The sequence below is a fragment of the Rhea americana genome, unplaced genomic scaffold, assembly GCF_003343005.1.
Source record: "Rhea americana isolate MKP2758 unplaced genomic scaffold, rheAme1 scaffold_253, whole genome shotgun sequence".
In the NCBI taxonomy this organism is placed as follows: Eukaryota; Metazoa; Chordata; class Aves; order Rheiformes; family Rheidae; genus Rhea; species Rhea americana.
This window is the reverse complement of record NW_028186372.1, coordinates 378178-393148: the sequence shown is the minus strand read 5'-3', so window position 1 is coordinate 393148 and position 14971 is coordinate 378178. Positions and strand designations below refer to the sequence as shown.

Sequence of the window (14971 nt, the reverse complement as noted above, 5' to 3'; positions counted from 1 at the left end):
AAAAAAAAAAAAAAAAAAAAAAAAAGGCTTTTGTAATTAATCTCACCTGGGAATGCTGGTTAGATATGTGACCACATTCAGAAAATCCTCGTCAGGTATGTCACTGAATCCTGCATATTCTGGGAAGGTTATAATAGGTGCCCCATCCTTCCCTCTTCCTCCTGCAAAAGAAAGACGTGTCAAGAGATTAGAGGGTGATTTTATGCCTTGGGTCAGATTGGCCAGTACCCAGTGCAATGTGAAACACTGGCACATCCATTATTGAGAAGCACCTAGATCTACTATATATGGATTAAAGGAGCTCTGCAATCAACTTCCCAGTTGATATTACAACTCACTCTACCTTCATCACATCAGTTCATTCCAGGTGAGAATCTAACCTCTGTTACCTATTCTCAGCTTTTTCAAGAACTATCTGCATAATTTTAATTAAACATTTTGTTAGATCCTTCATTTCCCATTCCCAGGTAGTTGCTTGTGATAAGATTACAGCGTTTTCCCATATACTTGTACAGCATCTGACACAACGAGGCCTTGATTCCTTGAGTTTCTAGACACTGAAGGAAATGCAGTGACAGAGTAYACAAGTTTTGAATATACAGATAAAACACAGGCTTAGGAGCAATCCAGCCTTGGGCCTTTCCCTAACAAAACTGTTGCCAAAACACAGGGAGCATTTAACCAATGAGTTCCACTATCTTCTTATTTTTTTGCATCAAACCTCCATTTAAAAGGGCAGGAAGATCATAAGCAACAAAGTCGAGAAGAGATTTGTGCTTGCCCGAGGGACTCCCTGATACAAACAGCAGTATTCAAACTCCAGCAGACATAGAAGCATGGAGCCAAGTCCTTTGTAACCCAGCAGCCTTTACAGTTCTCCTGACACAATACTTGACTCTAGGTGATGTTGTAATACAAAGCACAAACCCTGTTTGCTTGCAGGATCAATCCTACATTGGTTCTGRACATCACCCAACCACATAACAAATCTGGGCATCACCCAACCACACTTAAGTTATTAGGAGTTTTCTCACCAACTCAGCCCCAGAGCAGACTAATGACACAGCAGTATATAAAGACATAAGACAAAAAAAAAAAATCTGCTTATTGCCAATCAGACAGAGCTTTAAAGGCATATTATTGCTTTTCACTGAGTCTTTCTCCTCCCTCTGCAATGTCTGTGTAAACCTGCTTTTTACAATTGTTTTCASAAGGCTGATGATTTCCAGGGCAAATCCAACACTGGGTCCAGCCCTGCAGCACACACAGTTTTACTTAGCCCTTTCTCCTCCCGTGGAGTTTTATCCAAAGAAGGGCAATGCTCYGTTTCCCCTTTCTGAAGGGGAAGCAGTGAGAAAGACAAAGAAAATGACTTTACTCAAGGGAAATAAATTATCCAATAAATTATCCCTTCAGGGAAATAAGGAGAAAGCAGAGCCTCAGAAAAAAATATGAGCCCTGATTCCTTGGAAGTACCCTTTAAATCCCCATAAATAAACCAAACCTGTTTTCAGGCTGCTCCCATAAATCTCTGCATTTCCCCACTAGTAAACATAGCTGATGCCACAGAGCAGCTCCACCTGTTCCTGGTTTGGTGGCAATTGCAAAAAGGTGCTGCAGTATTCCTACTCTTTCTATGTAGAGTGGTCAGTCCCTTGCTAGTCCTGGTCCAGCCTCTGTCCAACCCCTCCCAGAGTCAGCTAGATTATTTAAAGCCACTTCTGTGTTGTTCAGCCATAGAGAGGTTGGATGCTGACAATGTTTGGCGAGTGCTCTAGAAAATAGCCAGCGTGAGTATCCTCCCTCCTTCCCCACTACACTGCTTGCCTCTGCTCTCAACTCACCAACCCTTCTTTTATCCCCACAACCCCTTACGAAAGAGACCATAGGTTTCCACAGCACTACAAGGCTTTACACCAGTTATGAACTTCATTCCTAATTCTTTGGGAGAACTAGCCAGTGATTCAATTTTGCTGTCACTGTCCAGCCAAAACAGCTTCTTGCTTTACTATTAAAACAACTTTCTTTATTCAGTCCAAGGAAATCTCCCTGAAAATTCTGCATAAAAACAACTTCTCCTTCTTGACACCTGGCAATATGGTAGCTTTTTCCAGACACCAGCTTTTTGAACCCTTTTCTCCTTTCTGGAGCTGTAAGATTGCTTTAACTACATCTGGAAATGACCCATTGTGTTACATCATCCAATATACTCATCCTGCTGGGCAGAAAACAGGCCTGCAGAGACGCAAGAGGCTCTCTTCCAAAGTGCAAGGAAGAAGTATCACCATTTATACTGCACTGAATTAGATTTCAAGTAGTGAGTAGGGACCACAGTCTCCACACTGACCTGGAATAAAGGCAAATGCTGCTGCCCAGCAGCCTGCTCTCAGGACACTGCAGCTGCACTGCACTCAGCAGTGACCTAGAACATGCTGTCACACAAACGTGGTCAGACTTTCCCCTGGCCCAGGCTGTTTGCGGCAATCTGGAGACCAGGAGCACCCGCCAGCAGGTACCCAGTTAGGATGGTTTGTTGTAGATGCTTAGTGACATCTTCTGGGCATGAACAGTAACAGCCCAGAAAACTAAACAGCTTCTCTGCTTGGTCTTTATTTTTTGCTGAAAGCAATATGCATCAAGGTATCTCATACATGTTATCTTGCATACACTTACATGGTTTGTGGGTGCCACTCATTCTCATATTTCAGGTACACCCATTATAAAAGTAATCAACTCTTAAAGAGACAGAAATRTAGTAGCATAGAATATTCTTGTTTAAAGCAGTAATAGTTGCGCTTGAATGATTAGATAAAGATCTGCAAGATTCCCCTGCTTCAAGCACCCCATAGTTCATCTGTGGTTACCCTTTTTTTTAAGCCTGCATTTGTATGTGTACCTCCTCTTCCTCTGGCCTCTTCTCCTCAAGTCTGATGAAGCAGGCTGAGGAGGCACTGCAGGTATCTAGGGGGTTACTTTTATCGTGGAATCATCTCCTCTACTAAGCCATCTGAGGAACGTATGCAAGCACATTGAACGTTGGCTTCTTCCCTTCACCACTGGCAACAAATCTAACAGGACCAGACAGGAGCAGCTGCAGTCTGAGCATTTAGCTAAGATCCACGAGCTCCTCGCCTCTGACTAAGGGCCATGCAGCCTTAACCTCTCTTGGGGTCTATCTCATTCTCCAAGGTGGAGGCAACATTTACCTTCTACAGAAGAGAGCTCAGAAGATTCCTGAAGACAGWTGTATTTCAAATAAAGACAGAAAAATCCTCAGTTCCTGACATACTTTCAAGTTAGGGTGAAGTTTCGTAAATCAGAAATTGTTAAGTATTATGGCAGGGAGAAAGCTGGTATCTCCAAAATGATGGGTGGCAAGTAACAACATAGATGTTAGCAGGAACACGCTGTTCTCACCTATGCCTGAACTTGAAGCAGTAGTAGGATTACAAGGAAAAACAATATTATATCCATTTATTTAGCAAACTAACAACAGTAGATGGAAACTCCTTATACACTAAAGGAGTGTAGAAAGCTCACTTTTTCTGACAAAGCAGTCCTGCATATCTCTAAACATTAATGCTATTTTTTTGGTGACACTAAAACAAGATTCATTGCAGCATTTGCTGTGTTCAAGTCTCTATGCAAATTTCTGCAGAACCTGAACTGACAAGCTGGAGCCTCCCACACACCTTTTCCCCCTTTTTTTTCTCTGGGCCACCACCCTCACCTCCCTAGTTTGTGACTAGGGAGTCACAAACAATTTTTCTTCCTACTCCACAAAATGCTTTAACTGGYTCCTGAATGCCTTGGCAGAGGAGTGGGTAGGCATTAAAAACCAGCAGGAACAGTCTTCAGTCAGTTCCACAGTCATAAGGACTCAGTGCATTGAATTTGCCCCAGAAGGTTCTCCACGGTCTTTGTTTTTGCTGAGACTGTGCTTAACCCCCGTACTCCTGGGCATCACCAGTGAAAAGAGCCTAAACGCTGATCAGAAAATTTTACAATCTCTCACAAGCAAGCCAGAGGGGCACAGAAGGCCCAGCACCTCTGCTGAGGGGCAGAAGAAAGAATATTCCTTGGGAGGGAAAAAAAAAAAAAAAAAAAGACATTTCAAGTAGAAAGCGAGGGCAGCAGGAGGGAAAGGGGCGGGGGGGAAAGCGCTGAGCTGAGCAAAGCAAGTGGCATGAACACAGCCCAAAGCTAAGAGGAGGGTTATGTGACGGCCAGTTGGGGCACGTCTGTTCTATTCAGCAGCCTCTGTGCAGTAAGATAAGGGGGCCMAGGGCTGCCTGGAGCAGTGGAGCTTGACAAGAAGCCAGGGCAATGTGAGGCATGAGCTGAGCTCGAGGGCCCCACCGGAGGAGCGAGAAATAACTCCAGTTCAGCGCAGTCAGAGGCAGGAACAAAGACACAGTGAAAAACAGATACCAGGAACATGGCCAGGCCCAGCAACTGTCTTCATGCAACACACAGSCATCTGTCTTGCTGACTCGCAGCTCCTCCAGGCTCCCATTAGATGCCACCCTACAGCACTCTTCAAACAACCCAGCCACTTCCAATACCTTCTGGCAGCTCCAAATACYGGAGCCAGGCCAAGGAAAGAGCAGCTGGTGGCAGTGGCCCTTGCAAGCAGCAGCAGCAAGATCTGGAAGTTCAGCTGGCAGAAGCAGAGGCCTCTGACTCACAGCAGGCTCCTGGCCCCTGCCCTCAAGGGAGCTTCCAACAGCCTCCCATGGGTCTTCTTGGGGATCACTGCTCCTCACATGATCAGACACTAGGCCATGCTGTCACAGCCAGCCCCAGAGTTTTGCCGGTAGAGAAAACCCTGCTGGATTTTGCATACCATCTCCTGACACGGACCTGAGCTTCCCCGAGACAGCGCCCACAAATACAACACATGGTATTACCAATCAGCTCCACAGGTTTCCCTCAAGGGCTCCTTTCTGCTCTCCACCTCTGCAAATTCACAGTGTCAAAGGCCCATACTGCACCCTATTCCCAACCCACTGTGGTATACGTGCATGCAGAGGGGCATACTGMCTGCTGATTTTGATGTATGGTTGCAGGAAGTTATCAATAAGCTACTAAATCTTTTCTGTTGACACAGATATATGCAAAACAGTAACTAAGGGAATAAAAGGCGGAAACAATTAGCAGGAGCATTTGGTTTGGCTGTCTGGGGAAAGGCAAGACTTAAGTGGAAGACCTGCTTGACCTCCTAACTGGTTTCCCAATGGAATCACAGCACCACTTTCCTTCTTATCCTGGACACTTTCCTTATTTTCCACCCCAGCTTCTTGCTCCACTTTTCCTCTTCTCTTATGGGCCAGGGACACAGGAACAGGAAGACCCTGGGTGATAGGAGAGAAGTATATGGAGAATATGGAAAGGAAAGAAAAGCAGGAGATGGCATGCAATTTGCATCAGGGGAGTGCAAGGCAYAGCAATGGGACCATTGCTCACATTTGTGTGTGCCGATTCCCTAGTGTCCCAGGATATGAAGTATTTATAGTTGCTCCTATTACATATTTCCCAAGTCCTTAAAACAAACTCACGTATCACTGGATACAGTGATGGACTCTTTCGCTSCCAGTGCAGCTTGGCTCCTTGTTTTAAACAGTGAAAATAGGGCTGTGGCAACAAAGCAGCTGAAGCACTGCAGGAGGAATATGTGTAGGGAACAACAGGGCTTAAAGACTTAAAGATAGAGAAAGTTTAATTTTGCTTGGCARTGTTAAAGGTGTGAGCCAAAAAAAGAAAAAAAAAAGATGAYGGTCAAATCCAATAACTCACACAGCTGAAGTCACARGTTGGTATGACTGATGTCAAAGCAGCAAGAGATCACAAGTGCAAGCCAAATACCTGGACACAACCTGTATCCTAGGTACTCTCCCACTTCCCAGGCTCTAGACCACCTACTCCTTGTGTCTAGGGACCAAATATATCCAGTGTTTAGGTACTTGGGGGCTAYGTTTAAGTCTTATTCAACAGCCAGCAGCTCTCCCAGTAACACTAATAGCTAGATTTCTAAAGTAGCAGCTCACTAGATCTTATGCAATATACTGATCCCTTGGAAAACCAGCCCATCTGGGAGGAGCAGTTGCAAAAGTTTGGCTAAGCCTCCAACACGCACTAACTCATCCGTCAGCACTGGAAAGTTTTCTTYCAAGTTTTGCTGTCAGGCAAAATTGCTCAGGACTGCCCAAACGCAGAGAGCTGCCCAAGTCGCAGCAGAGGGCTTCCTGGGTATAGATTTTTACACAAGCTCCAAACTGCCTTTTTGGTASGGTCAGGCCAGGATTTCCAAAATGCTCAGTTGAACTGGAAGCCTGGAGGGTATAAGCCATCTGCTTTGAAAATTAAACTGGCTTGGGAATCAGCTACCATTTTAAGATACAGTCTGCCATCCACTGAAGTCCATTTACCTAACAGGAGCATAAAGAAAATGAATCTCTGCTACTACACTTTGTGGCAGTTTATCTAATTCATGATTTAGTAACAGGATCTATTATTGCTGCAACTGGCTAACTGGGCTCTTTGACGAAGTAATTACAAATGAGAACGCAGCGTGAAACTGCAGATGAAGAGGAGGAGGGGGCAGTGTACTCCTATCACAGACTGCTACAGCAGGTTTAGTCTGTCAGCAGGTACTTCACTTGTGGTTCTCCATTATTTGGCAAAAGCTGATATGTATATTAGAATAGCCAGCAYTTCGGTATTACCAAGTTAAAACCTTAACAACTACACTTAACAACTGCAGGAAACATGGGGTCAAACATAGGAGTGCTTTGTGCGTATACCCAGCTATGTTGTCACAGCTGTAAAACCATAACTGGAAGTGTCGTTTCCATGGAAAGCAAAGAGGCAATAGTGGTTTCAGGACCAGAACTTAACCACGTGAACCAATGCTCCCAGCAGATCTCACAAGCAAAGCAGGGTTGGGTCAGCTCATGGAAGAGAGGACCGAAGTAGGACTGTGTGCACTCCAGGACACACCACCATATTGCACGCAGCCTTTCCCACAACCACAGCACTCCAGTGGAGGCTTTGGAGAGTCTCCCTGTTCTCGGCATAGGTACAATCTTMACTTCTTTTGGTAACTAGAGGGCCAGGACAAACAGACAGTATCTAATGCATTCATTATAATCCAGCCCTAACAATCAAACTCATTAACTGGCTGCACGACAACGTGGACCATCTACAGAGACTGCAAGACAGTCTGATTCTTTCCTGGTAAGTTTGCACACAGCAACAGTAGAGGAAAGTGCTTCTAATGACTAAGCGAAGACACTGGGACCAGCTGCACTTCTGCGACGAGTCACACCCAGAGGAAACAGCTTTCAATTTTCTACTTGTCCCTTTCTGCTTTTTGGCTGGGGATATCGTGCTTGTGCTGCAGCTGCCTCCACTGTCAGATATTAAGAAAAAGCTGAACTTAACCGAATATTCATTTACAACAAACTGCAAAAGTCAGCGAGTTACTTCCGTTAGCCCTGTGCAAGTGGATCTGGCGTCCTCAGGACTGAACAGGAGAGCTCGGCAGAAGCGTTAGAGGCTGTGGAGCAGCACGAGCCAGATCGCCACCACCAACACCCAGAGAGCTGTGTGCACGTGTGTGCCCAAGAGGCATCCAGGTGCCCTCCGGGGGCAGCAGCCTACRAAGCGAAGGAAATAACCTCAGCTAGTATGAATCGGTACAGTCYATTTTTATAATCTTGAACAGAAAAGCAGATTATATGATCCATCAGTCCAAAGCACTCTACAAGCAAGCGGGGGGAGTCTTACTACCCACCAACAGAGCCAAAAGGCAAAGTTTTCATCAGGCAGTGACTACAGAGCTGGAATATCACAGCACAGAGAACCAGGAGAAAGGCTAAGATTTTCAGTCTCCATGTAGGCAAGTACTGAAACACCAAAATATTTGTGGTTGCCTGTACCTAATGGAAAGCAGCAGGCTGTAAGAAAAAGCAGAGGAGCTGCCTGCAAACCAAATGAGGTCATCTGTGCGAATTACTTTAATGAGCAAAATGAGGCAGGAGAGCTTCCAGACCAGTTTTCAAAAAAAAAAAAAAAAAAAAAAAAAAAAGCAATCCTCCCCCCCCCCACACCATACTACCCCTAGTCCTTTGCTAGATGGAACTAGCAAAGAAATGCAGAGAAATGCAGTTGGAAGAGTCTGGTCAGTTCTGACTTACATACCGAAGTCTCAGTTTGCAGGAGGCAATGAAGGGACAGTAAGGAAGACTCCCATCCCTGTGCTCTCCCTAGCACATCCCTCCCCTAGTTGCTGATGGAATAAGATATTGAGCTAAACAGACCTTCAAGTAGATGATATTAAATTCATGTTTTCCTTCACAGGCTGCCATGGGGATTTAGAGATTGTAGTGTAGATATCCAGGTTTCCAAATTTTGCTGCAAGCTTTAGACTGARAAAAATTTTACAAATTATGAACTAGATTGCCTAGGTTTCAAACCTGAATATTCTTAGGGTGGATTTTATTTCTTCATGCAGACAAGGGCCTGGAAGATGCCTCTTCACTTCTGGTATTTGTTATGAACTGTTGTATGCTGAYTGAATCAGTAATTTGTAGATCCCTAATAAATAAACCTTCAGTTCCTCCATCTTTCTATGAAAAGTTAATTCAAAAAAATTTTGAGTACCTCAAGTTTAAAAAGTCTTATATAAAATATCTTTCCCAGAGCTTCCAGCAATTAAAAAAAATATCAAACCAAATGTGAAAAGTTGAATTTAGTCAGATAGCAGGTGAGGATACAGTCACTGCTGAAATGACAAGCCAATAAAGAAATACTTGAAATGGCTTTATTTGTCCTTGTCATTTCTGTGCCACACAATGTTACTCATTGGAACTGGAAATGCGTTTTTCTTCCTGTTTAATAAATCACTTCCTGCAAGCTGTGTATTACACATCATACATAGCTTTTATTGTCTCAAATGCTGCAAGGTAATAGGATTTAAGAAAAGCAATCTGCACATTTTACCAGATAGACATGATACATAGGGCACTGAATTCTCAACATGCACAATGTTGTTTACACTGATATAAATGTTTTCAGGCACTGGTGTATCAGTTAAATCAAAGGCCTTGAAAACAATGTTATTTTCACCAGCTCTGAATGCCTGGAGAGCAGAAAAGCAAGCAGAGCATTCTGGAGAGACTGGCTGTTAAGCATTTTCTTGCTTACAAAGAGAGCAAAAAAAGCAGCTCAGTCATGATCTGACTGGAGTTAAMATCAAGGCTCAAAAGGAGTGTATTTTGCCAGCAGGTGCACAAGCTCTGAATAATTTTGTGCACCATTACTGACACTTTTCTGCATGRCAGTGTGTTTGTATTGGGAATTCTAGGAAGATGTAACCCCTGAAACACTTCACTGCATGAGGCAGCCGGTTCTCCACCCTCCTCCCCATCAATACCCTCTGCTGGATGCAAAATAGTTAGCTAATCGAACTTATGAGACAGCCACAGGATGCTACCTAGAAAGCTCCAAATTCAAAGTTTTAAGCAACTTAAGATCTGTATTTCATCTTGCAAGTGTAAAAAATGCGCGGATGCAGTGAGGACTGGGYCTGGCAAGTTGGTCGTTTGCCAAGCTGGGACTGCACGCGCCCAGCGTTCCTCTCCACCAAGCAGAGGGGCTGGCTGTCCCCGAGCACCCCRACACAGGCACTGGAGCATTTATACTTTGTCCCTCTCTTCACAATCCATATGGCAGTGATACATAGCCCTCGCCTACAGCTTCATCAGCAGGGGATCTGCCCTTTTATCCCTCTGCCAACTGGCTGCTTCCCTGATCTCAGTGCTGGAGGTAGAGATGGGTCAGTGTCTAAGGCCACTTGCTGTTTCTCAGTAAATTCCTCCAGAACAGAAAACCACCTGCCCCACGTCAACAGTAAGAGAGGTCTAACATCCCTTAATCCCCTTCTAGGAGTGTTCCAGTTGTGGATCACAGCAATTGTTCTSCTGCTCCTGAGATGAAGAGCAACACACTTGAAGATAGTTCTAAAATTTTTAAATGTAAGGCAATCTGATTTAGCAAGGTGGGAAGTTTGAGCTCCATGTCTCTGGAAGTGCTCCATACTTTGGGAGATGGGCCCATTGCTTCTCCCATCCCTAGTTTCACACAGCAGTGGTGTGTTAACACCAAACTATTGCAAGAGAGAGCTTAATGGCATGTACCCTATACAGGCCAATGCCCACGGGTGAACGAGAGCAACCCCTAAGATGAGGGATTCAAGGATGCCTGTTCAAAGATGCTTCATTTAGTATTGAATATACTCAGAGAAAATGTATCTTGTTTGAGCATAAAGTGCCATATATACAATCATGTAAGTGTTTTGCCCAAATCAGTGATTCCTCACAGCACATATAAAGAGAAGAAGGAAAGCAAATTCATTTTCTCCTCTTTCACAAAATAGAGGCAGAAATAACAGAAACAGTAGAGGCCATTCTAGGACCCAGATAAGGGCTTCTTCTAAAATAAGTAGCCAAAATAAGTGTGTTAAATAATTTAGCAAATATTTCAACATCAGCTATTTCTTTGGAGGAACAGCATCATTGTGTGTGATTGCAAACCTAAGGCAAACAAAGGAATATGTAATAATCATAAATCTTTAAGAGATTAGAACCCTACACTTTAAAAATGAACCATTTGTAAAACAAAGGCAATGAGGAAGAGGGGGAAGGTCATGAACAGTTCCCTGATGGGTCAAAAGCTTTTCCCACGAACAAGATGCTTAGAATTATACCAGGATGCATATAAAAAGTTTTAACTTTCTTACTCTAATTTTTTTTTCTCCCCCTACTCTTTGGGGGTGCAGGGAGAGTACAGAAAATTAATTGGCCTGAAATAAAACAAAGCACACGAAGATGGCATTTATCAGTTCCATGCATCMTGAAGGTTTGATTGTAGTAACTGTTCTCACTAGCAACATAAAAGTGCTATTGCAACTGCTGTGCAGAGCTGAAGGGAGACAGTGTGACGGATTCCAGTACATTTCCAAGAGAACCCCAGAGCGTGATTACCAGCAGCTTCTTACCTGATAAGATGGCAAATTGCCTGTGGAGCTGCTCTATTATATCCACTGCAACCAGCGGCCGTATCTCCTGCTGCATGATTTCATCTGTGCAAGTGAAAACAGAAATCTTCAATGAGTTAATGAAGTCCTAACGATCAATTCCCAGACCTCCAAGAACCCAGAAAAACAAAGATCATACTCAAAGGAAAAAACGCCTGGCTTGACTCTTGGTTTAGATGTTATATGATTGCTTGTCACAGAAAAGTTCGACACTTACAGAGTCTCATCTTCAGCTTAATTACTTTAGATGTCCTGTAATTTCAGAGAGCTTTTCATAAACCAGACAGAGCTTGTCATAGGTTTTCACACACTGATAGTCTGCTCCTTCCTACTTCATATTCTATATTAATCCACAGCATTTGGGCTCCAATATAAAGCAGYTTTTCAGTCTTTGAAACAGTAAAGCCTATTTCAGACACAGTGCCATGTTCCACCTCATCCCTGCTCTCTGCCTAAGGACTTTCTGTGTAACCSACGCAGCAGCAGAGCTTCCTTTGCTGATGCTTTTTTCCGCTACTGGCTAATACACAGTAAAAGGAGGAAATAAAGGGTTGTGAGACTTTCTTCTCAGGCAAACAAAGCCTGTTCTTTTGAAATACACTAAAGAGCTAAAGATAGCTTGGCAAGCAGTGAGGGGAAAAATCACAAATGKTTTTTTGTGATCTATACAGTGACCAGCAACTACAATCTCCCACTGAGCTAATTTCATCTTTCTGTAACAGGTGTATCCAACGGGTTCTCCCCGCTCTTCACCTCAGTCTGGACTAGCAACAGTTTATTTTCTGGGAAGTATGTGACAGCCCAACTGGCACGATCCAGGTTTCCTTGTGTTACAATAGCACCTATTACAATGGGCCTTTTAGTTACTGCACAGCGAGTCCTGGCTTGGTACAGCTCACCTCGAAACTGTACAGACAAAAGGTGGAAGGAAGCAAGCTGGGTCCAGACAGACCACAGATCACACTGAAGGAAGGTAGCTGCCCAGCTCCTCTATAGACACCAAGATCTTTACTGATATCAATACAATGTTGGCACCCAACTTTAAATGAACTGTCAGAAACAGGGAGGTCAAAGAGGTTAGAAATTAGCTTTTCTCCTGTGTCCTAGTCTCTCKCCCAAAACACAATCTTTACCTTACATACAGACACCCGACCTGATCCTTTCCAGAACTACGGATTCTTAGTTTTGAGTTACATAAAATTCCCTAGATTTTCTTGTCATTCCCTAATCCATCAGACTTTTTCCAACTTCCATAAACCTCACTAACACCTTGAGACAAAGTAGTTGGACAGCATGGATCACGTCCTCTCCTAGATAGAGGGTAACACACATAACATGTAAAGTAGTAGAGTTCTGGCTGATGCACAAAACGAGGAAATAACTGTAAGCAATAGAAAAATATTTGAGGGGTCAGGGGGAGGAGGGGAAGGTTTGATCCTGCAGATCCTCTGTTTGCACTAAAGTGCAGAAAAGTCAAATGAGARTGAGTGGCAATTTTGATGAGGTATCTTCATTTCCATTCTGTTTATGTAGTCCATTACTAGCTTTTCTGATTCTTGACATTACAAACGTTTAAGAGCAACTGGAAGAGTAAACTCATCAATCACAGCAAAGGGCTTGGTCTGAGTGATGCCCAAGGGCTTTACTGAACACTGAGTTACCTCAGGTCCATGTCTGTAGGAATCCATAGAAAAAGAATAAAGCTAAACTCAGCACATCATGTTCTCCAAGTTATTTCCACTCCATTGCTAAGGTCATGCATCTGCTTACACTGTTGCCTAGMGTTAGTAGAGCTGGTGTGCAGTAGTCTACCAGGACTAGTTTATTCTCACTCTGAGCAGAGATACGCTGCTTCCAGAGCCAAGCTGGGTGTCTGCAGAGCACCGAGCCGTGCAGCTATAGCCCAGGAGGCATTGCCCAGTAAAACCTACACTCCAGGCCAGCATCACAAAACAGCACCTTGCACAAAGCAGAGCTACGACTTAACTTCCAGAGATAGCACCATGGAAACAGCTTGGCACGGGAAGAAGCCTTACAGAGGCCTGCTGCTATGAGCTCAATTGACACAACCTGTMCAAGCAAGATGAGGGATCCCGGCCACTCTGTCAGGCAGCAGATGGATGCTGACATCAGCTTAGCAGTATTCACTTTTCCTCCCCAGCTGATTCCTAMGGAGTAGGAATTAACTGGGATCTGCCTCATCCCTGCTTAGATATCAGGGCAGCTTAACCTTATGTGCATCGACACTTCTTCCTAGCAGCCCGAGTGCAGTGGCTGCCCACTCCACATCCTCTTTCTGCCAGCTTCTGTCACTACAGCAGAGCTGCTAAAAGTCACACAGCTCTACCCAGAGAAGCGCCCCATGCTGTGCAGCGAACCTGTGGGTGATCCTCCAGCATATTGCTGGCACCGTTCTGAAATCTCCTTGGAGAAAGCCAATGGACTCATGTCTTGTTTCTCCTCMTGATTATACCTCAGGAGGCTCCCATAGCAAAAAGGTGATTAAATAGTCTTTGGCCCCCCTGACACCTGTGCATAAACCCAGAATAGGGCCAGTGGCTCACCGCCTCCATTGGCGAAGCATGTGCTGGTCTCTGTGCTGTATTTGTTCTGCAAATGCTGAAAGGCTTTGCTCTCCAGGAGCAAAACAGCCATCGGGATCTTTTCATCATTAGAAAATTCACTTAGAATTGATTTTAAAATATGACAAAAGCCCTGTCTACAAGTTTGCAGGCAACAGAAATGCCAAAGACAGTATTTTGGACACCCAAGACCTGAGATAATTCAGTGTTACAGTCTTTAGGAATCCACAGAAAAGGAGGATAAAGCTAAAGTCAGCACATCATATTCTAAGTTATGCTCAGTTTCTAAAAGAAAAGCCCACTGAACAGCTAAGGACAGAAAGCTTACTTCCCTCCACATCATTTTGCTGGGTTCTGCTTTCAGTACAGCACACTGTCACTTAGAGGCTAAGGCTCYGAGCAGCCTCCTCTTTTCCCCCCAGGTATCCTACTAACAGCAGCTGACATTATCAAAGACAGCTCAGTATCATGCTGCAGCAGTATAGAAACCTCCTCTCTCCTCCCAGTTTATTCTCTCTGTGTCAAAAATTTATGAATTCTTAATCCTCAGACATCAGTGTTCTCAGAATTTTTCTCCTCTTCTGATAACACTTGTGCATAGGACACAGGGACAAGTACAAAGTCACCAGTTTTGCATATCTGTTAGAGACAAGGCAGGGARATCAGAAATTCTCAAATAAGTCCTTAACCCACCACCCCAAGGGGTCATTTACCCCCTCCCACCATCTCAAACCACAGATTAGCACCAAGATGGAGGCAGAAGGGGAGAGAAAAAGGGAAGTTCAGAGGTGACTATAATCTGAATCTAGGAACAAAAATAAAAGCAACGGGGAAAAGGTAATAATTAAAAACAGTTTGAACTCTCAGAACTGAGATACCCTGGGGCATCCACTGAAGAAAATGCTATTGACTTCACCTAGAAGATGCAGAGACTCTGTGGCAGCAGCACAGCTCCCCCACAGAGACACTGCACTCAAGTTTGGGCGAYCAAGGCTGAGCTTCCTTCAAACACAGTTGCAAAAATGGAACAAGAACTTCCACAGTGCCTGACACCACCCCAAGGAGACTCAGCAGAAATGGCAAATGAACTAGACCTTTGCCTCCATCCGTACTATCTCAGACTTGCTCCTTGCTCCATGGCAACAAAAACTACCAGTACAGCAGTTTGCTTTTGATGTCCGCCAATGTGAAGGCATCATTAATATCAACCAGTCTTGAGCAGAACATTCCCGCACTCCATACAGTTTATGATCTTGCTTTAAAAATAGTCTGTTTCTGGTTTCTGAAGATC

The 14971-nt window shown here is 44.1% G+C and overlaps 1 protein-coding gene across 1 annotated transcript in view; it reads right to left on the bottom strand.

Moving 5' to 3' along the window:
* Positions 1 to 13753, bottom strand: part of MCF2L2 (MCF.2 cell line derived transforming sequence-like 2) — a 142353-nt gene extending 128600 nt beyond the window's left edge. Inside the window, exons 1-3 of the mRNA XM_085307105.1 lie at positions 13663 to 13753; positions 11060 to 11143; positions 47 to 161 (exon numbers count right to left, since the gene is read on the bottom strand). Coding sequence (XP_085163231.1) covers positions 47 to 161; positions 11060 to 11143; positions 13663 to 13753 — 290 coding nt within the window. The remainder of the gene's footprint in view (positions 1 to 46; positions 162 to 11059; positions 11144 to 13662) is intronic.
* Positions 13754 to 14971: the final 1218 nt, after the last annotated feature.